Source organism: Phalacrocorax aristotelis, chromosome W (assembly GCF_949628215.1).
Source record: "Phalacrocorax aristotelis chromosome W, bGulAri2.1, whole genome shotgun sequence".
In the NCBI taxonomy this organism is placed as follows: Eukaryota; Metazoa; Chordata; class Aves; order Suliformes; family Phalacrocoracidae; genus Phalacrocorax; species Phalacrocorax aristotelis.
The window spans coordinates 7300254-7319841 of NC_134310.1; the positions used below are offsets into that span (position 1 = coordinate 7300254).

Sequence of the window (19588 nt, forward strand, 5' to 3'; positions counted from 1 at the left end):
GGTCATTCCTGCTCTCACCCCTTGGGAATGGGAAGCTTTACCGTCAGCCTCTCCCTCTGTGTCCTTGCTCGCTTCACTCCCCCTCTGGATTATCCCATCTTGCGGGGACGGCTGGACCAGCCTGAACCTTCCTTCGGATACCAGCTCTCAGGGCGGGAACGAGGGCCTTATTTCCCCCTGGGGAGCAGAGCAGCCCCTCCTGACCCCGAGCGTACCCGGCTGCAGGTGGAAAGCGAAGCGCAGCTCAGAATGCTGCCGTTAGAAGGCGCCCCCGGCCCCGTTCGGCTCGCTGCTGGCTCCATCGCCCCTCCCCGGGGGGCAAATCCCTGCAGAGACTCCGGCGCGAGCGTTGCTGCGGGGCTGGGCTGGCAGGCCGGGGAGCTGCCGGGCTCGGCAATGGGACCCCAGCGAAGGGCGGGGGAAGCGGGGCTGCCTGCGCGGCCCCTTGCTGCCTGCCAGGGACAGGCCGTGCCCGCGCGTGGGCAAAGGCTGGTTGGCAGCAGCAGGTACTTCCAGTCTAGAGGCAACGTAGATGGGGGGGGGGGGTGGAGTTCGGCCCTGTAGTGTCCTGCCACCCTTTGCAAGTTCAGGTGAGGTGTGCCCTCGTTGTCCCCTGCCACCAAGTGCCACCACCCTTCAGGGACCGTGGCTGTTGGCAGCTCCCCTGCCAGGCAGGCCACCTCTCACCCCAGGACATTCTCTTCCACCCACCATCTCACCGACACACGCTTCCCAACCAGCAGAGAGCGGCAGGAGGTGGTACGGGAGTGACAGCAAGTGCACCGCCCCCAGGGAAAACGGGGGGCTTGTGACACCCCAGAAGAGGTTCGGCATTGCTGGTCCCCGGGACTCATCCCAGAAGGACGAGCTTTGAGCTGGAGAGTGCGGCACAGCCCGGGGATTCATCGGCAGCAGGCCTGCATGGCTGGGGCAGGGTGTTTGGGCAGGGGAGACTGCAGTGCTGCAGCCGAGGACCAGGCTGCCCGCATGGAAGGTGCTGCCAGTCTGGTGACAGGTGGTTCTGAGAGCTCAGGGTGGACGCGTGTCGAGCCCTTGGCTGGTCCTTGTGGCCACAGGGCACAGAGCAACATCGGCTAAACCCCATGCCTGCACAGATGGGCAGCTCCGGTTCTCGGCCGCCTGGGCAGCCCACGATGCCCTGGCACGGCCACCCTGCCTGCCCAAGCCCCCGCTGCTCTGACAGCCATGTCCCCATCTCCACGCTGCCCATGGTGGTGGGTCAAGCATCAAGGATGAGTTTCATCGCGGGCCTCCTTCCCCATCTCATACTGAAGCTATGGGCCATCCTGCCCCACAGTGTCACCCCCTCCCAGGGGGCCTGTGCCCTTCCCTGGGCTTCAGCCCATTCTTGGGGCTCTTCTGCTCCCTCTCCTTGGGATGAGGAACATTGCTGCAGGAAGAAAGACCTTTGCCTGTCACTCTGGCAGCACCAGGAGCCCAAAGAGTGCCCTGGACTCAACCCTCCTTCCACCTCCAGGTCACTCTTACTGCCTCTGCACAAGACACAGAAACTGAGGCACAGATCAAGATGTCTCATGGCAGCAGTTCACCACCCTGCTGGGCACCACCGGGCACCACTGGGTACCGGTACCAGTGCCAGTGGCTCTGCCCCTCCCCTGCCCACCTGGCCTGGCTTAGCAATCATGGCTGCTCCCGGGGCTGAGCTGGGGCTGTTTAACCAGCAGACAGGTTTCACCTGGAGCCTGCTGGGTCTCAGAGGGGGCAGGCCCATAACTGCCTGCTGCAGCTCATTCTGAGTGGCTGCCTTTATAAGCCAGCAGCTTGGGTGCTCTAAGGGTTTTACCTCTCTTCATTTCACTTTGTCTTTTAGGAGCCTTAGTTTGGAGGAGGGGAGGTTTGGGGCCTGCTGCTTGCAGGTCTCTAGGAGGTAAAGCCGGCTCTTTCTGCCTTTCTCAGCACTGCTAAGCAGGTAAGGGCACAGCAACGAGCTGCGTCTGCTCCCCCATCCCTGGGCTGGGGGCTGCAGCCCAGAGCAGGGCTCTGCCCTGGGGCTGGCTGCAGTTGGGAAGCCTCCTAGCACTGTGCTTCTCCTTTGTAATATCCCAGGTGAAGGGCAATGTCATCAGGTAGTTCTGGGGTGGCCTCAGGGCTCGCTTCCCAGCCCAGCTGCAGCACCCCTCAGCTGGAACAAAGGAGTTCCTTCCCGGCGCGGCATCTCCTTCCACCGCAGAGCCGCTCGCTCGCCCTGCTCAGCCAGGAGGACTTCTTAAGAAGCTTCAACGGGTACGTGGCCGCTGGGATGAGTGGGGGGGCTGAGCCCTGCTCTTGCCTCGTGTTTGTCCCCAGGGGAATGTGTCCCTTGTCTGGGATGGATTGGGGTTCACGGTCTGGCACTGGTGCTCCCAGCATCGGGAGGCACGCGGGGTGCAGGCTGGCGTTGCTCCCCTGTAGCTGATGGCCCTGGGTCTCTGCGGTGTCTCTGCCATCTGCACTGTTGTAGCTGAGACCAGGCAGTGCTGTGCGTCCCAAAGGCCACCAGCTCACACCCCTGTCTCTGCTGCTCTGCCAGGAGCTTCTCTGATGTAAGTGATGTTTGGGGGGCTGATCTGTTGGACTGCAGCTCCTCCACCCCCGACCCGCAGCTGGTCGGCAGGATTGTGTCCCAGGTGGAGTTCTACCTTTCTGATGAGAACCTGTCCAAGGATGCTTTCCTTCTGAAACATGTCCAAAAGAAGAAGATGGGCTTCGTCAGCATCAAACTGCTGACATCCTTCAAGAAGGTAGGCAGTCCATGGCACCTGCCAGCCGGGGTGGGAAAGGGCCTTTGGGTGGAGGGTGTCTGGGTGTGCTCTGTCTGTCTCTGGAGGGGTGTGTGGGGAGGTCCAGGCTCCCCTCAGGCTGTCTGTGTCCCAGGGAAGTGCTGGTGGTGCAGAGCTGGGCTCTGCTCCCTGCCCTCGATGTGCTGCAGCAGTTCTGCAACCAGGGAGGGTGGCTGGGGAAGCAGTGAACAGTCCTCAGTGCTGGATTTGCCTCTTCTGCCCGTTGTCCCCCCGCGCTGCTTTGGGAGAGACCATCCCTTAACCAAAGAAGCGCAGTGAAGTGCTGGTGGTGTGAGGTACTGGGAAGCGGCAGCTTGTTGCTGCAATCCAGGGGGCACTGGAGACCACCTGCTGCAGACCCGCATCTGCTCATGTGAAAGGGGGATGGTGCCTTGCCGTGACTTCAGCGTGCCTGTATGATGGATTGAGGGTGGTCCCTGCCTGGGGACACTCATGGGGACACAGTGGCTCCCTTTCTCCCACAGATGAAATACCTGACGCGTGACTGGCGGCTCACACTCTACGCCCTGCAGTTCTCGGAGCTGCTGGAAGTGAACAAGGAGGGCACCAAAGTGAGGCGGCGGGTCCCCCTGCCCGAGTGCCTGCGGAGCTTCTCCCCCAGCAAACTGCTGCTGGCCTGGGAGCTGCTGCCGCCGATCCAGAATAACTTCATGGAGACCATCGTGAGTATGTTCAGCCCCTTTGGTGCCATTGTATCCATCCGCATCCTGCGGCCGGGCCGCAAGCTGCCCTCGGATGTGCGGAAATACACGTCGCTCTTCCCCGAGCTGCTGAGAAAGCGCTGTGCCCTGGTGGAGTACGATAGGCTGGGGAGCGCCCGCAGGGCCTTTGAGCACCTCGGCCGCCGAAGCCACCGGTGCGGTGAGAGCATCAGGGTGGTCTGGCTCTGCTGGAAGGTCTCCAAGAAGGAACCTCAGAACAAGAGGGAGGTGGCGAAGAAGCTGGTTCACCAGTGCGATTGGAAGGTGCAGGCGGCGGCCACGATCTTCCCCTATGGCATTGGGGGCTCCCTGCTCTACTGCTCTCCGGAGTCAGGCAATGCTCCAGTGTCACCGTCCCTGCTCCTGAACACGGAACCCTCGGCACCCACCTGCCCATGCAGCACCTTCCAGCCCAGGGACTTCAGCAACACCTTTACAAGATCGCTCCTTACCAGGAAAGTCTTCCCCCCACTCGGGATGGGCTTGGGCACCGGTGGCTGCCATGGCTTCCGCTCCAGGAGGGAGTGGCCCCATGGCTGCGGCTGGGGGAGCGGGGTGGATACGTGGGCACCCAGGGGCAGCAGGCCTGCTCTGCATGCCACACCTCCTCCCAGAAATTCCCTGGCAGGAAATCGGGTGCCTGAGCCCCTTGGCCTGCGGGGTGGGGTGCTTCGCCTCCCAATGGCCCTGATGGCACCAAGGGCTTCAGCAGCAGCACGGGGAGAGGAAAGCTCACCCTCTGGCACTGAGGCTCATTTACCTTTGCGTTTGGGGATTTTTCTTTCTTTTCGTTTCCACTTCACTCGATCAGAATAACTCTGTGTGGGCCCTGAGAGCTGCGGGCAGTGGTGGTGCAGCTGGTGCAGGGGACGGTAGTTATCGGTTGATGACGATGCTCAGAGCAGGTCAGTATGTGAGATGAGATGCTGAGCAGCAGCAACCCCAGGAGCTGCACCATACCATGCTGGTGTCACCGAGAGCGCGCCTGTGCAGGCTCCAGAGGGGCTCCCAGCACCCCAGTGGCATCACGGCAATGCCCGAAGGAAGGGGCTTATCCCCTACGACCACCGGTGCTGGGGCTGCTCTGACGGGACCTCACCCTGCACCTTCTGCAAGCCCTACCCGCAAAGCCGAGGTGGCTCCCCGAAGTCGTCGTTGGCTGCACTGGCCCACGTTGTGGCTCTCGGATGGGAAATAGGCAATAAAGAGGGATGAATCTTCCAGGCACTTTCTGGCTGCTGCAGTGAGTTTTTTTATTATTCCCAAACCCTCTCACCCCCAAACCTCCCCCAATCCTATTTGGTGTTGCAGCTGCCCACGGTGGAGGCAGAGAAGGGGAGGGGTTTCCCTGGCTGGCCTGCAGCTCCCTCCCTCCCCATTCTGGGGGTGATTTGGGTTATTTTGGTGGGTGAGGGAGGCAAAGCCAGTCTCTGGAGCTGAGTGAGGTGGGAGTGAGGAAGGGTGTGATTGCCTTGATTGGCTTTGAGGGCCTTTGCAGCGAGCCCTGTCCCTGCTGGAGGGGACGCTGGTCGTGCTCAAGACGGAGGCCTTGCAGGCCTTGTTGGGGCGTGTCTGTGCCCTCCCCAGCCCCCGAGCTGTGTCCCTGTCCCAGGGGCCCCGTGCTGCTTTCTGCGTGGGGCTGTGTCCGTGAGTCCCGCAAGGAGCTGTCTGTCGTGGCTCCCCCACCAAAGGGCTGCTTTGCCCGGGGAAGCCTGTGTCCGTGCTGTCCCCCCTGCCATTGCCTGCCCTGTGGGCAGTAAGTCGGCCCTGGCTGTGTCTTGGTGCCCTTTGGGGCTCGCTGGCTGTGATTTGGGGCTCAGCAGGGCTTCTGTACCCCTTGGGTGCCCTTTCCCGGTGACCCCTGTGCTCCCTCCCCCTCCCACGCAGGCACACAGCCATTTGCAGGAACAGCTTTTCATGGAAACAGAAACCAACACAACAGATACCAGCAAACCTACGACATCCCCTTCTGCCCCAACCAACCCCGAAAGCACACCACCCCTACTCAACCACCACCCACTCCCACCATCTCCTCCACATCCCTGCCATACCCCCACTGCCACCCACCAACACCGCCCTGCCACTCCCCCAATACCTCGTCTCCCCTCCCTCCCACCTGATCGGGTGGAAGGTGTCCCTGCTCATGGCAGGGGGGGTTGGACTAGGTGGCCTCTAAAAGTCCTTTCCAAGCCAAACTATTCTATGATTCTATGAAACAGCGTTTATCTGCCTGTTCTGTTTGCCAGCGGCTTGATCCAGCCCGCTGCTAGAGAGAATGCCACCGTATGTGCCGCTTTTCACTGCCTCCCTCTGACCAAACTGTCCTAGGACCTCAGCTATGGACTTGTTCTGCCAAATCAGTGTAAAAAGCTTGGGGGCTTGTGTTGTGCTTGGGTGGCTTTGGGGTTTTGTCTGGGGTTTTTGGTGTTTTTGTTTTTTTTTTTTGGTGCCACAGTGCAAGTTAAGTAGTGCTGTGGTTTGTCTTACGTCTGAGTAATTCTGAATATAAAAACACAACGTGCAAAGGAATTTGGAATTGTCTCCTGGAAGCACAGACACTTCTGGTTCTTGCTGGAGTGAAGAAGGAGCAGAAGAACTTATTTCTTCAGCTCCCAACCAGAGAGTAAATGCAAAAGTCAGCTCCCGAGATGGAGAGCCTGCGCTCCGGCACCCACTCCAGCTCTGCTTCTCTGTTTCTTCTTTTTTTGGTGTCACGTTGGGCAAACTTCCGAACCCCTTTCATTCTGTCTTGAGGAGTGCTTTTCAAAAGGAGTTTCTCATTTTGCCCCTCCACTTGACTAGATGCTATAAAGTGTCAACCCTCAAAATGCTGCCCTTGAATGTTAACCTCCTGTATGACATGAGAAACGCAAAAGTCTGCATGACTGTGTTGCAAATAATGTCTACGTGTTTGCTTGTGCCTCTGTAAATCCCAAGCCACGCTCTAAATTGAGGTATAGACCAGTGCAGAAGACGGGTGGCACGGCAGAGAGGGGGTCCAATAGTAACCCGCGCACTACGTCAGAGCAATCGGTTGCTGCTCAAAGTCAACATCATCAGCAATTCATAGGTGAGGAGGCTGCTCTCATGTGTTAGATACCTCACGTCTAGGCTTATAACTTTAAGAGGAAGGAAGGTCTTGCCCAGCAAGCTCCAGCTGTTCTGCATTTGTTTGCTTGGCTAATAAGTCTACAGTATTGTATATGATATAGATACTATATAGGATATATTGAAATAAGCTCTTGTAACATCACACTTGCTAAGTTTATTTACTGACTCCCACACCCACAGGAAGACTTTTCCCTTGTGCCCTCAGGCCTGTTGGTTCCCTCTAAGTATGTTTAAAATTAAAATCCATCAGGTTTTGTCCCAGTTGGATGGAAGGCGTGGAGGTCCTGAAGAGCCTTGCTAAGGCAGGCAGCCGGAGGGAGAAGAGCGAGTCTCTTCATTGCAAAGGCTGCAATATGTATCCGATGCAGATGACCCATAAGGATCTTCTCCTTAGGAGACAGGCTCTCTGGCTTTGCTGGTCGTGGATCTATGTGTCTCTGTCCTCTCCAGCAGAGGTACCAATCTGTGCTGGTTTTGGCTGAGAAGGGGTTAATTCTCTCACTGTGGAGGGTCGGCTACTCTTCCAGCTTTCTGAGCTCTGCCTCGTGGCGGGGGACTGGGAGGGGCAGGGCCATGGCGGGGGTGGCTGACCCCAACTGGTCAATGGCATGTTCATGCCATACCATGTGACACCAGGAGCAGTATATGAAGGGGGAGCAGTTGGCGGCTCAGGAGCGGCGTGGCGTTGGGTTGGTGGGCGGTGAGCGGCTGCGGCACGTGCTGTTCGTTTGAGCGGTTCGTTCCCCCTCTCCCCTCCCTTCCCCCCTCCCCCGGAGTGTTGTGCCTCTCGTTGTTCTCCTTTACATTGCATTTCTGTTGTTGTTTCTTTGAATTTTCATTATTAAACTGCTCTTATCCCAACCCACGAGCGTTACCCTTCTGATTCTCTCCCCCATCTACCGGTAGGGGAGTGAGCGAGCGACTGGGTGGGTCTGAGCTGCCGGCTAAACCACAACAGTCTTTTTGGCGCCCAACGTGGGGCTCAAGGGTTGGAGATAATAACAGCTGCTGGTCACAGCACCATGTTGTTCTTTTTGCAGTTGGTTTTAAAGATCGGTGTGGGTTTGTTTAGTCTGCTGTGTTCTGCTGTGACTAGTAACATTTTTCCTATGAGATTTCTTACACAAACATTCATTTTCAGCTTTATCGGGTATTTGGGTGTTTTTTGCTGAAACGGTTACTGTACTTGGGATACCACCTTGTTGAGGCACTTAGCAACTATACCTCCTCCTCGGAGAGACTTTATATGGAGGAAATACAGAGCCGCACCTTTGCAACTTTGTGCTATGATGTCTGTGCCTTTGTTACAACAACCTTTTTGTATCTTGACCATCCTTGGGTGGTTAAGGTGCACTTATTGTTAGTTTTTGGGCATGTTGTTTTGGTTTGGACTAAGCAACTGAAGAATATCACCCAGAAATCTGCCCCAAGGCTTGATAGTTACGAGTGGCAGGGCATGTGGGATAGCATGGGCATGGGCAAATACCTAGGGCAGTGGGCACCCCCAGTGTTTTGGAGTTTCACCCCCGAGCAAGTGCAGAATCCTAAACAACTAGTAGAATATTTGGAGAAAGTATGTTGTTACGCTGGGAACTCCAGAGAGACACAGCTAACTGCAAGGTGCTGGGGCCTGGCCCATGCATACCGAGCCCTGCCCAACAGTAGTCAGTGCCCCCAGGGGGAAGAGAATGTCTCTGGGTTGAAATGCAAAGTGACTGGCACTGTAGTCACTCCAGCCCTGAGGACAGGCACTGCAGCCACTCAAACCCCCACGACAAGTACCGGAGCTGGCTCAGAGAATCAACCCGTACCAGTATCAGTTGCCCCCATACACAAGATGAAATATTGGAGGCGGACATCAACTCGTTTAAAACGGGATGATGAAGAACCAGGGCCGTCACGGGGAGAGGAGGAAGAAGTCATAAATGAAATAGAGACCACCCGATCCCTGTCCTTCAGCCAGTTGCGAGATATGCAAAAAGATTATAGCCATCGTTGAGGTGAGCACATTGTCACCTGGCTGCTCCGATGCTGGCATAATGGGGCCAGTAGCCTGGAACTAGAGGCAAAAGAAGCCAGACAACTGGGATCCCTTTCTGGGGAAGGGGGCGTTGACAAAGCAACTGGGAAAAAACCACAAGCCCTCAGCCTCTGGAGGCGACTCCTGCCCGGAGTGAAGGAAAGGTATCCCTTTAAAGAAGATGTTACATATCGCCCAGGAAAATGGACAACTGTGGAGAAAGGCATCCAGCATCTAAGGGAATTAGCTGTGTTTGAGGTGATTTATGGTGACCTGGACGATCAATGGTCCTCCAAAGATCCAGATGAAGCCGAGTGCACACGACCCACGTGGCGCAAGTTTGTACGGAGCGCACCATCTTCGCATGCAAAGTCATTGGCAGTGATGTCCTGGAAAGGTGACGAGACACCAACGGTGGCGGAGGTGATTGATAGACTCCGGGATTATGAAACAAATCTCTCTTCCTCGCTCGTCTCTGCTGTGGAGAAACTATCCCAAGAGGTCCAGCAACTCAAAGAAGATCTGTCCTACTCCCCACCTCGACAGGGTAGTGTCTCAGCTGTTAGGAATAAGCGTCCTTTGGCTCAAAGGAGGGGATACACACCACGGGCTACCCTATAGTTCTACCTGCGTGACCACGGAGAGGACATGATGAGGTGGGATGGCAAGCTTACCTCGACCCTACAGGCACGAGTGCGTGAACTGCAAGGAAGAACAGGCACTCAGGGAGGCTCTTCCAGGAAAGCTGCTGCTCCAGTTTCCATTGAGCAAGTGTCCAGACAGAGGAGTAGAAGCGCTGGTTTTATTTCTAAGCGTAATAGAGGGACTCCTGATTCACATTTGCAAGAGGTGAGTTGTGACTGCCACGATCAGGACTAGAGGGGCCCTGCCTCCAGCCGGGTGGAGGAAAGGGATAACTGGGCTTACTGGACTGTGTGGATGCGATGGCCTGGCACGTCTGACCCACAGGAGCATAAAGCTTTAGTGGACACCAGCGCACAGTGCACCTTAATGCCATCAAACTAGAAAGGGGCAGAACCCATCAGCATTGCTGGAGTGACAGGGGGATCCCAAGAGCTAACTGTATTGGAGGCCAAAGTGAGCCTAACTGGTAATGAGTGGCAGAAGCACCCCATTGTGACTGGCCCCGAGGCTCCGTGCATCCTTGGCATAGACCATCTCAGGAGAGGGTATGTCAAGGACCCAAAAGGGTACAGGTGGGCTTTTGGTGTAGCTGCCTTGGAGACGAAGGAAACTAAACAGCTGTCTACCTTGCCTGGCCTCTCAAAGGACCCTTCTGTTGTGGGGTTGCTGAAGGTTAAAGAACAACAGGTGCCAATCACCACCACAGCAGTGCACTGGTGGCAATATCGCACCAACAAAGACTCTCTCATCCCCATCCATGAACTCATTCACCAACTGAGGAGCCAAGGAGTCATCAGTAAGACCCACTCACCCTTTAACAGTCCCATGTGGCCAGTGCGGAAGTCTAATGGAGAGTGGAGGTTAACAGTAGACTATCGTGTCCTGAATGAAGTCACTCCAGCGTTGAGTGCTGCTGTGCCAGACATGCTAGAACTTCAATACGAACTGGAGTCCAAGGCGGCCAAGTGGTATGCCACAACCGATATTGCTGACGCATTCTTCTCAATCCCTCTGGCAGCAGAGTGCAGGCCACAGTTTGCTTTCACATGGGCGGGCGTCCAGTACACCTGGAATCGACTGCCCCAGGGGTGGAAACACAGTCCTACCATTTGCCATGGACTGATTCAGACTGTACTGGAACAGGGAGAAGCTCCAGGACACCTTCAATACATTGATGACATCATTGTGTGGGGCAACACAGCGGAAGAAGTTTTTGAGAAAGGAGAGAAAATAGTCCAAATCCTTCTGAAAGCTGGTTTTGCCATAAAACAAAGTAAGGTGAAAGGGACCCGCACGAGAAATCCAGTTCTTAGGAATCAAATGGCAAGATGGTCGTCGTCAGATTCCAATGGATGTGATCAAGAAAATAGCAGCCATGTCTCCACCAACTAGCAAAAAGGAGACGGAAGCTTTCTTGGGCGTTGTGGGTTTTTGGAGAATGCATATTCCACACTACAGTCTGATCGTAAGCCCTCTCTATCAAGTGACCCGGAAGAAGAATGATTTCAAATGGGGCCCTGAGCAACGACAAGCCTTTGAACAGATTAAACGAGAAATAGTTCATGCAGTAGCGCTTGGGCCAGTCTGGGCAGGACAAGATGTAAAAAATGTGCTCTACACTGCAGCCGGGGAGAATGGCCCTACCTGGAGCCTCTGGCAGAAAGCACATGGGGAGACCCGGGGTCGACCCCTAGGGTTTTGGAGTCGGGGATACAGAGGGTCTGAAGCCCGCTATACTCCAACTGAAAAAGAGATATTGGCAGCATATGAAGGGGTCCGAGCTGCTTCAGAAGTGGTTGGTACTGAGGCACAGCTGCTCCTGGCACCCCGACTGCCAGTGCTGGGCTGGATGTTCAGAGGGAACCTCCCCTCTACACACCATGCAACTGATGCTACGCGGAGTAAATGGGTCGCGCTGATCACCCAGCGGGCTCGAGTAGGAAACCCCGGTCGCCCAGGAATCTTGGAAGTGATTATGGACTGGCCAGAAGGCAAAGACTTTGGAATATCACCAGAGGAGGAGGTGACACGTGCTGAAGAAGCCCCACTCTCTAAGAAACTGCCAGATGAGGAGAGGCAGTATGCCCTGTTCACCGATGGGTCCTGTCGCCTTGTGGGAAAGCACCGGAGATGGAAGGCTGCTGTATGGAGTCCTACACGACAAGTAGCAGAAACTGCTGAAGGAGGAGGTGAATCGAGCCACTTTGCAGAGGTAAAGGCCATCCAGCTGGCCTTGGACATTGCTGAATGGGAAAAGTGGCCAGTGCTCTATCTTTATACTGTCTCCTGGATGGTGGCAAATGCCCTGTGGGGCTGGCTGCAGCAGTGGTAGCAGAACTGGCAGCGCAGAGGCAAAGCCATCTGGGCTGCCACATTGTGGCAAGATATTGCTGCCCGGGTAGAGAACCTGGTTGTAAAGGTACGGCATGTGGATGCTCACGTCCCCAAGAGTCGGGCCACTGAAGACCATCGGAACGACCAGCAGGTAGATCAGGCTGCCGAGATTGAAGTGGCTGAGGTGGATCTGGACTGGCAACATAAGGGTGAACTATTTCTAGCTTGGTGGGCCCATGACACGTCAGGACATCAAGGGAGAGATGCAACATACAGGTGGGCTTGTGATCGAGGGGTGGACTTGGCCATGGACGTTATTGCGCAGGTTATCCACGAATGTGACACGTGCGCTGCAATCAAGCAAGCGAAGCGGGTAAAGCCTCTGTGGTATGGGAGACGATGGCTGAAGTATAAATACGGGGAGGCCTGGCAGATTGACTATATCACACTCCCACAAACCCGCCAAGGCAAGCACCATGCGCTCACCATGGTAGAAGCAACCACGGGCTGGCTGGAAACATCTCCTGTCCCCCACACCACTGCCCGGAACACTCTCCTGGCTCTCAAACAACAAGTCCTGTGGCGACATGGCACCCCAGAGAGAACTGAGTCAGACAAGGGGACTCATTTCCGAAATAGCCTCATAGACACCTGGGCCAAAGAGCACGGCATTGAGTGGGTGTGTCACATCCCCTGTCACACACCAGCCTCTGGGAAAATTGAACGGTACAATGGACTCTTAAAAACTACACAGAGAGCAATGCGGGGGTGGGACATTCAAGCACTGGGATACACATTCAGCAAAAGCCACGTGGTTAGTCAACACGAGGGGATCTGCCAACCGAGCTGGCCCTGCCCAGTCGGAAATCCTACATACTGTGGAAGGGGACAGAGTCCCTGCAGTGCACGCAAAAAGTATGCTGGGCAAAAGAGTCTGGGTCCTTCCTGCCTCAGGCAAAGGCAAACCCACGCGTGGGATTGCTTTTGCTCGAGGACCTGGGTGCACTTGGTGGGTGATGCGGGAGGATGGAGAAATCCGATGGGTGCCTCAAGGGGATTTGATTTTGGGCGAAAACAGGCTATGAACTGAATGCCACAATGTGAACTGCTATATAATATTGTGTGTCACCTCCGTGTTGTATCAATGACATCAGAGTACGAGCCTCCCAACCCATGGAAGATCAACTGTGAAACAAGCCGTGCAGCAGTGATGGAAGGATGACTGACTCGGTATGCAGCAACCCAACGCCACACACACCACCTCTCCCACCCCCAAAGACTGATACGGCGGATGGAGCCCAGAGTCATGGACTGGGTGAACTCAATGGACGTTTAAATGGACATCTTACAGGGAAGGTCCATGAAGTAAGGGAATGATGTCGGTGTATTATGTTAAAGGATGGGTAGGGGAAGGGTGGTGGTTGGTACGGTTGTATTGCATCGTATGGGACCTGGGCATGGTGTAAATGGTATGGAATAAGGGGTGGAGAATGTGCTGGTTTTGGCTGAGAAGGGGTTAATTCTCCTCACTGTGGGGGGGCGGCTGCCTTTCCAGCTTCCCACGCTCTGCCGCGGGGCGGGGGGCTGGGAGGGGCAGGGCCATGGTGGGGGCGGGTGACCCCAACTGGCCAACGGCATGTTCATGCCATACCATGTGACACCAGGAGCAGTATATGAAGGGGGAGCAGTTGGCGGCTCAGGAGCGGCGCGGCGTTTGGTCGGTGGGCGGTGAGCGGCTGCGGCACGTGCGGTTCGTTTGAACGGTTCGTTCCCCCTCTCTCCTCCCTTCCCCCCTCCCCCGGGGTTTTGCGCCTCTCATTGTTCTCCTTTACACTGCATTTCTGTTGTTGTTTCTTTGAATTTTCATTATTAAACTGTTCTTATCCCAACCCACGAGCGTTACCCTTCTGATTCTCTCCCCCATCTACCGGTGGGGGAGTGAGCGAGCGAGTGTGTGGGGCTGAGCTGCCGGCTAAGCCACGACACAAACCCTGGCCATCTCCGAGCCTCCTCTGAAGTACAACTGCTGCTGGTACGTCTTTGTCCAATTATATTTTCCATTGTACCCTCAAATTACCACAGAGACATTTCTCAAGTTCCAGAGAAAATGTAATGGGAGGCGCAGTAGATGAGGACAACGTATTCTTGTTCCTTTTATTACAAAAGGAAAGAAAACATTTTCCTTTCCACACTGAATAAAGCAGGCTGCGATTGTTTGCTTTTTGCCCAGTATAGCAGCGTGAATGGGGAAAGCACCAGATTATCGGCTTCTTTTCTCCTGTTTCATCCCCAGCTGAAACATGAAAGACAGCAGCACCTTGCCCTCTTCAGTAGTCCAGCGTCACTGAGTCCTGCCTAACTCTCACCGTCTTTCCCCACCCTTTTTATCCCCTGGATGTAACCCATGTCTTCCTGAGTTCCCGGCCCCTAATCTAGGTAACATCCTCTTACAAGAAGGGGTCACCCCGAATGATGTGAAAATCCTGCTTTGATGCTCTGGCAGTGCTTAAGCCTTAAATTTTCTCTGCTTGCAGTTTAATCAAATAGCTTATGCCTTAATCATGCAGAATAAGTTTCCGTACCCCTATAAAGTGAAAATAACACCAGCTTGTTTGACCTCATTCGGTTAAGAGACAATATGCGTTGTTCTCATCAAAACACAAAACCTTTTTCCTTCTGAAAACATTCAGCATTTGAAGGTGTTAAACACCTCAAAGCTATTTGTAGGATCTGTCAACACCGGCTAATCTGCTCAAAAACCATTCGCCGCACACATTTTGTCCCCGCTGCTACAGGTGAGGAGGTTGAGGGCAGAGGAGAGAGTGTGAAGGTTTTGGAAAGAGCTGGGTCCGTGAGGAAGAACCAGCTAAGCCTTTGCTTGCTGAAACGACTCTAGTGAAGTACAATGCCCAGGTGCACATGAACGTGAGTGTGTGAAAGGCAACTCAAGCTAAAGCTGGAAGGAGCAAAGGCCAAGCACTGGTTGCTAGGGATTTGAGGGAAAGCTGTGGTCAGGGCTCTGACCCCGTGGACAGAGAGGCGCTGCAGAGTCGGCAGAGACTTGTACAAGCGATCAAACGTTTCCTTTTGAAAGAAACATGACGAGCTGATTTTCTTCTGCTGAAAACCAGGGTTAGAAATCAAGAGGAAGGGTGAATGCCCTGAAGGCAAACCTGCTGCTAACGCTGCCTCCCTCCTCATCCTCCCACAGCGACGAAGAACACAAAGGGACCCTCCCAAGAGATCAGCTGATCACTCTGTGCAAATACGAACCCATCCTCAAACGGATGAGAGACTGTGATCACATCCTGTACCAGGCCCTGGTGGAGATTCTCATCCCAGACGTGCTCAGGCCGGTGCCCAGTGAGTACCCTGCGGCGTGGCTGGGAGGACACGGGTGGTCCCAACCTCTGCTCGGCTCCTGCTCCTCGCTGGGCTGAGTCACGGGATGTTGCGTGTGAGAAGCAGCGATCCGTGACTCACTCGGTCTGGCTACCGCTTGCCACGAGGGTTTCCATTGTAAAAGCTGAAGTAGAGGTTTTTGATTTGAATGCAGGCTAAAATATGATGGCAACAGCAGAAGTTCTCCTGCCGCGTTGCTCTACGTCGATGGTACTTTGTGACCCCTGGAAATTCCATGCTTTTTAAAGTTTGGTTGATTGCGTATCACTTCTGACGTTGGCTCGGAGTCAAGGTAAAGGCATAAGCTTAATGCACAGTGAAGCGCGGCTAATCCTTGCGAGGTGTTTCCTTGGAGATCGTACCTTTGTTTGTGTAGAACCATCCTGTCCCCTACTGCACCTCCTGGAAATCTGGGGTCAACTTTTGTTTGGGAGATTAGCGATGGGATACTGAGGGTTTTCTGTCTGATTGGGCTCCTCCTCAGCAAAGCGCGTGCGTCAGCCTCCCCGAGGCCTCCACGACAGCTCTGGAAAGCCACGTCCCTCTGGGCTGCTGCTGTCAGTCTCCATGCTGGGGCACATGGGTATCTTTACAGAGCATATTTCACCCTTGGAAAACACTCAGAAGGACTATGGATAAGAAAAGGATAAGAAAGAAGAAGACTAAGAAAATGAGAGTCAGAGTAAGAATAAAAATGAGCAGAAGAGTAAGGGTAAGAAAAGTTTGAGTTACAACATTAGAGAATAAGAAGAAAAGTTTGAGTGCATCTCAGGACGCAGCTGGTTTCCCTGACGCTAAGTTGAGCTCACAGCTACCCAGATCAGCGGCTGTGCTTTCCACAGCAGCTCTCAGCTAGAAAGTGGTGTCCCAAGACGACATGGAGCAGCTTTTCTAACTCTGCAGACTTCTTTGCAGGCACGCTTACACAAGCAGTTGGTAATTTTGCCAAGAGTTTGGAAGGGTGGCTGATGAACGCAATGAGTGAACTTCCCCCGAGATTGTCCGGGCCAAGGTAAGCAGAGGGAGCACGGGGCAGGTCCGGGGTAGGAACTGAGTGTGTGCGCGTTGCAGTTTTCCGCAGGGACTGGAAATCACTGCTGGGGTTTGGCCACATGTACTCCAGACTAGCACCATATAATGAATAATTATCCACGCAAATCGGCAAGGAGTGGGAGGACAGGCAGGGCAATCCCTTTGTACCAGAGGCTGATGGTGCTCTGTCCGTTGAGCCGTTCCCATGTCCCGGGATTGCAGATAAGCTTTCTGGAAGAAAATCTCTGCATGGCATGAAGCTGTCCTACTAAAAATTGCAGGACACCCCATGGACTGAATGGCATTGCAGAGATTGGACCTCAGGCTCCTACTGCCCCTCTCCTGAAGCCATGGGTTCTTGCAGCCGGTTCTCACCTTGCCGGTCTGTGCTGGGGGCAGAGTGGGGAAACCTCTTAGTTTAAAGAAAAGAAATGCAGAGGCTGCTTTGCGAGACATGATAGGTGGTGCAAAAGTGGTGCTCTGGAGCACTCGGGTATGCTTTGGGCAGCAGCGTGGGTGGGACTGTGCAGGTGATCCCAGCTGATGCGCACCGTGTGCTTGAGCTCAGCATTGAGAAGAGTTTGCCTTCCAGCCCCGTGGCCTCCTGCTCGCGGAGCCCTGCGTTGCTGTGTTGCAGGTGGGGGTAGTGAGTGCCTTTGCGCAGACGTTACAGAGCTACGCATCGCTGAACCGCCTGGCTCAGGCCGCCCGTGCGGTGCTGCAGAACACTTCCCAGATAAACCAGATGCTCGGCGATCTCAATCGGGTCGACTTCACCAACGTGCAGGTAACTTACGGTATCTGCTCCTCGGTCGTGTTGTCTAGAACTGGGAGTCTCTAATGAGGTTGTCTGCTGGTAACCAGCATCTTATTGCCAGCCCTAAAAGGCAGTTAAATGGGCAATTGAACAGTTTGGGTGTTACTTTCCCGGGTAAGTCTGCCATCTCACTGTGAGTAGTGGAGAAGGTACTAAGGAGCTTCTGTAAGAAGCAGTGCTACCAACAAAAATATAGTTCTCATAATAATATTGTGGTCAGGGCAGCTCGGAGGAGACATGATTCAGAGCTGGTCTGGGGTCCTTGTCTACTAGAAATGCAGCTGAATTCCTAGGTTGGGATGGACCAACCATGCAGGCTTGGCGTGAGTAACTGTCAGCCCTTCTTCCCGAGCAGGAGCAAGCCTCGTGGGTGTGCCAGTGCGAGGAAGGCATGGTACAGAAGCTGGAGCGGGATTTCAAGCTCACTCTGCAGCAGCAGAGTTCTCTGGACCAGTGGGCTAGCTGGCTGGATAATGTTGTTACTCAAGTCCTGAAGCATCACGAGGGCACTCCCAGCTTCCCCAAAGCAGCCAGACAGGTCTTGCTGAGATGGTCTTTCTATAGGTACATTTTCTTTCTCACTTTGGAGATATTTCTGCATCGGGCTCAGGGCACGTCAATAGCTCCTTGGAAAGCCAAGGCCAAGTTCTTTATTCCCGTGCAACTCTGGTTAATTATTGCTCTGCTCTGGTATCTGAACAGAGCGTTGTGTCTCCTGCATCCTTTCAGGATGGGGATAGGACTAATTTCTGAAAGTGCTTTGATACTCTTGGGTTCGAGGTAGGAACAGAGCACTGTGTCCCACAGTGCCTTCAGGGTCCAGAATTCACATCAGCCGTGATGCACGTATAAAACACAACCCAAATATTTTGTTTCCCGGCCGTTTTCCAGCTCCATGGTTATCCGGGACCTCACCTTGCGCAGTGCTGCCAGCTTTGGTTCCTTCCACCTGATTCGCCTGCTCTATGATGAATATATGTTTTATCTGGTAGAGCATCGTGTTGCCCAGGCAACAGGGGAGAGGCCGACTGCTGTAACGGGAGAGGTGAGAATTGTTAATTCCCTAGAAACAAACCCATACTACGCAGCTCTTTAAGAGGTTGGAACTCGTGTGTTTCACAAACAGCGCTGTGCCCTGAATGTGTTTTTGTAGCCATCATTGCCAAAGCAGGTATGAGCTTTTTGAGTGCCTGTCACAAGAATCCAGCTCCTTGAGCCCCTTCCATCCTGGCTTGCTAATAGCTGAGCTGGTGGGTTTGGGGGCAGTTGAGCATCAGCTGGCCTTTGGCGGCCTGGAGGAGGGAGGAAAAGGATCTCCCTACTTCTCTCCATTACCTGTGGGCACCAACCCTGATGGCGGGATTCCTGCCAGGGCAAAGACCCATCAAAAAAACTAAACCAAGCAAAGAAAGGTCCAAAAGGTACTTTCCCTGCAGCTTTCGGTGGTACTGTTCACGGAACTTGCTCAGGCCTCTGCAAGCTCCAGTTACACGCACAGTCAGCCCCTCTCTCTGTCTTTGACTTGAAGAAGAGAAACGGTGGGTTGTTTGTGTTGGGGGGTGTGTGGGGATTGGAGTTTTCTTTTAACCAATCAGCCAGTAAATCCGGTGCCTGGCTTGCAGGCAGGTCCTGTCCTGCCTAGCTGAGGTCACTTCTGCTCTTTCCCTCTGAAAAATGCCTAGATTTAAAAGGCCCTCATCAACTTGTGATAGCAATATAGAAACTACTGTTAGTTTGAAACTGTTAGTTTGAGACTTTTCCCCAAAATATGTGCTTGGTTTTGCTTTCTGCTTTTCACCGCCGGTACTGCTGATGCTCGTGCTTCCTCTGGAGCACTTAGGCTGCTTGTTAAAATTGCTTGGAAACAGATGCCAACTTCAGGTCTGGTCTCCATAAGCCTCACTCACCTTGTAATGCCTTTGTCTTTCAGTTTGGTGACCTCACACCTCTGTCTCCAACTCCGCTGGACAAAGGTACCTCCTCTCCCTCAAGGGGAATCCTGCTGGGTCAGGGTTGAATCACTGTGGGAGGGGGAACCTCGTGCTGGCCCCTCCACCCTGCTCTGTTAGGAGAAAGGACCTCTTCCCCTCCGGTCGCCGTTCTCATGCCGAGAACTGTCCCTTACAGAGGACATGAGTGACCTGGGCAGCGAGGTGGACACAGAATCCCGGAGCATGGGGGAGCCGCTGGTGAAACGGGAACGCAGCGACCCTGGCTACTCGCTGCAGGAGATCTGAAACGGGGACTCGGCTTTTCTCCAGCTGGACGAAGTCGTCTGGAGCCAGGCTTGATGGTCGCAAGCCTGAGTCTCCCCATATCTGCATTATTAGTGCCTCTTAGTTTCTCCTTCTGTTTACTTGTGTTTGGGGATGGGCTCTGGTGGTGTCGCGGGCGGGCGGTGGGACGGGGCTGGTTTGTCCGCCTGCTTTCCTGTGGCATGACTGCTGGCTGGACGGCAAAGGTCCAGAGTCTGCTACCGAGCGATGGACGTCTCCGTGGTCAGCAGCGGATCGGACGTGCCTGGCTGTGAGCGGCTGTCCTCTCCAGCCTGAGCGAGGTGGGCAATCAACGCTTTCTCTCTCAGGGAAGGTGGTTTGGGTTTCTTCCCCACTGCTCAGACTTCACTGTGATACAAACTTGAACCAATCAGTGCCCAAGAAGAAGGAAAAATACCTGACCCTTCTCCTCCAGCCTTTCAAGACAA

The 19588-nt window shown here is 54.4% G+C and overlaps 2 protein-coding genes across 2 annotated transcripts; both read left to right on the plus strand.

The window, feature by feature from the left end:
• The first annotated feature begins 2098 nt into the window (after window positions 1-2098).
• Window positions 2099-4272, plus strand: LOC142049725 (la-related protein 6-like). The gene is given in 4 exon segments (XM_075077658.1): window positions 2099-2265; window positions 2552-2762; window positions 3287-4202; window positions 4205-4272. Coding segments are annotated over 4 exon segments (1362 nt in total).
• An 8721-nt stretch (window positions 4273-12993) lies between these two features.
• Window positions 12994-19172, plus strand: LOC142049726 (DNA-binding protein RFX2-like). Its single transcript, XM_075077659.1, has 9 exons — window positions 12994-12998; window positions 14845-14996; window positions 15951-16041; window positions 16554-16560; window positions 16705-16854; window positions 17240-17448; window positions 17776-17929; window positions 18815-18857; window positions 19012-19172. The coding sequence occupies exons 1-9, from the start codon at window positions 12994-12996 to the stop codon at window positions 19119-19121; spliced, it is 921 nt and encodes a 306-aa protein (XP_074933760.1). The 3' UTR covers window positions 19122-19172.
• Window positions 19173-19588: the final 416 nt, after the last annotated feature.

What these genes read in the sequence shown, in the direction of transcription:
- LOC142049726 (XM_075077659.1), top strand. An exon ending in TCGACTTCACCAACGTGCAG is followed by an intron (nt 16,855 to 17,239) that starts GTAACTTACGGT and finishes CTTCCCGAGCAG; the next exon opens with GAGCAAGCCTCGTGGGTGTG. An exon ending in CGACTGCTGTAACGGGAGAG is followed by an intron (nt 17,930 to 18,814) that starts GTGAGAATTGTT and finishes TTTGTCTTTCAG; the next exon opens with TTTGGTGACCTCACACCTCT.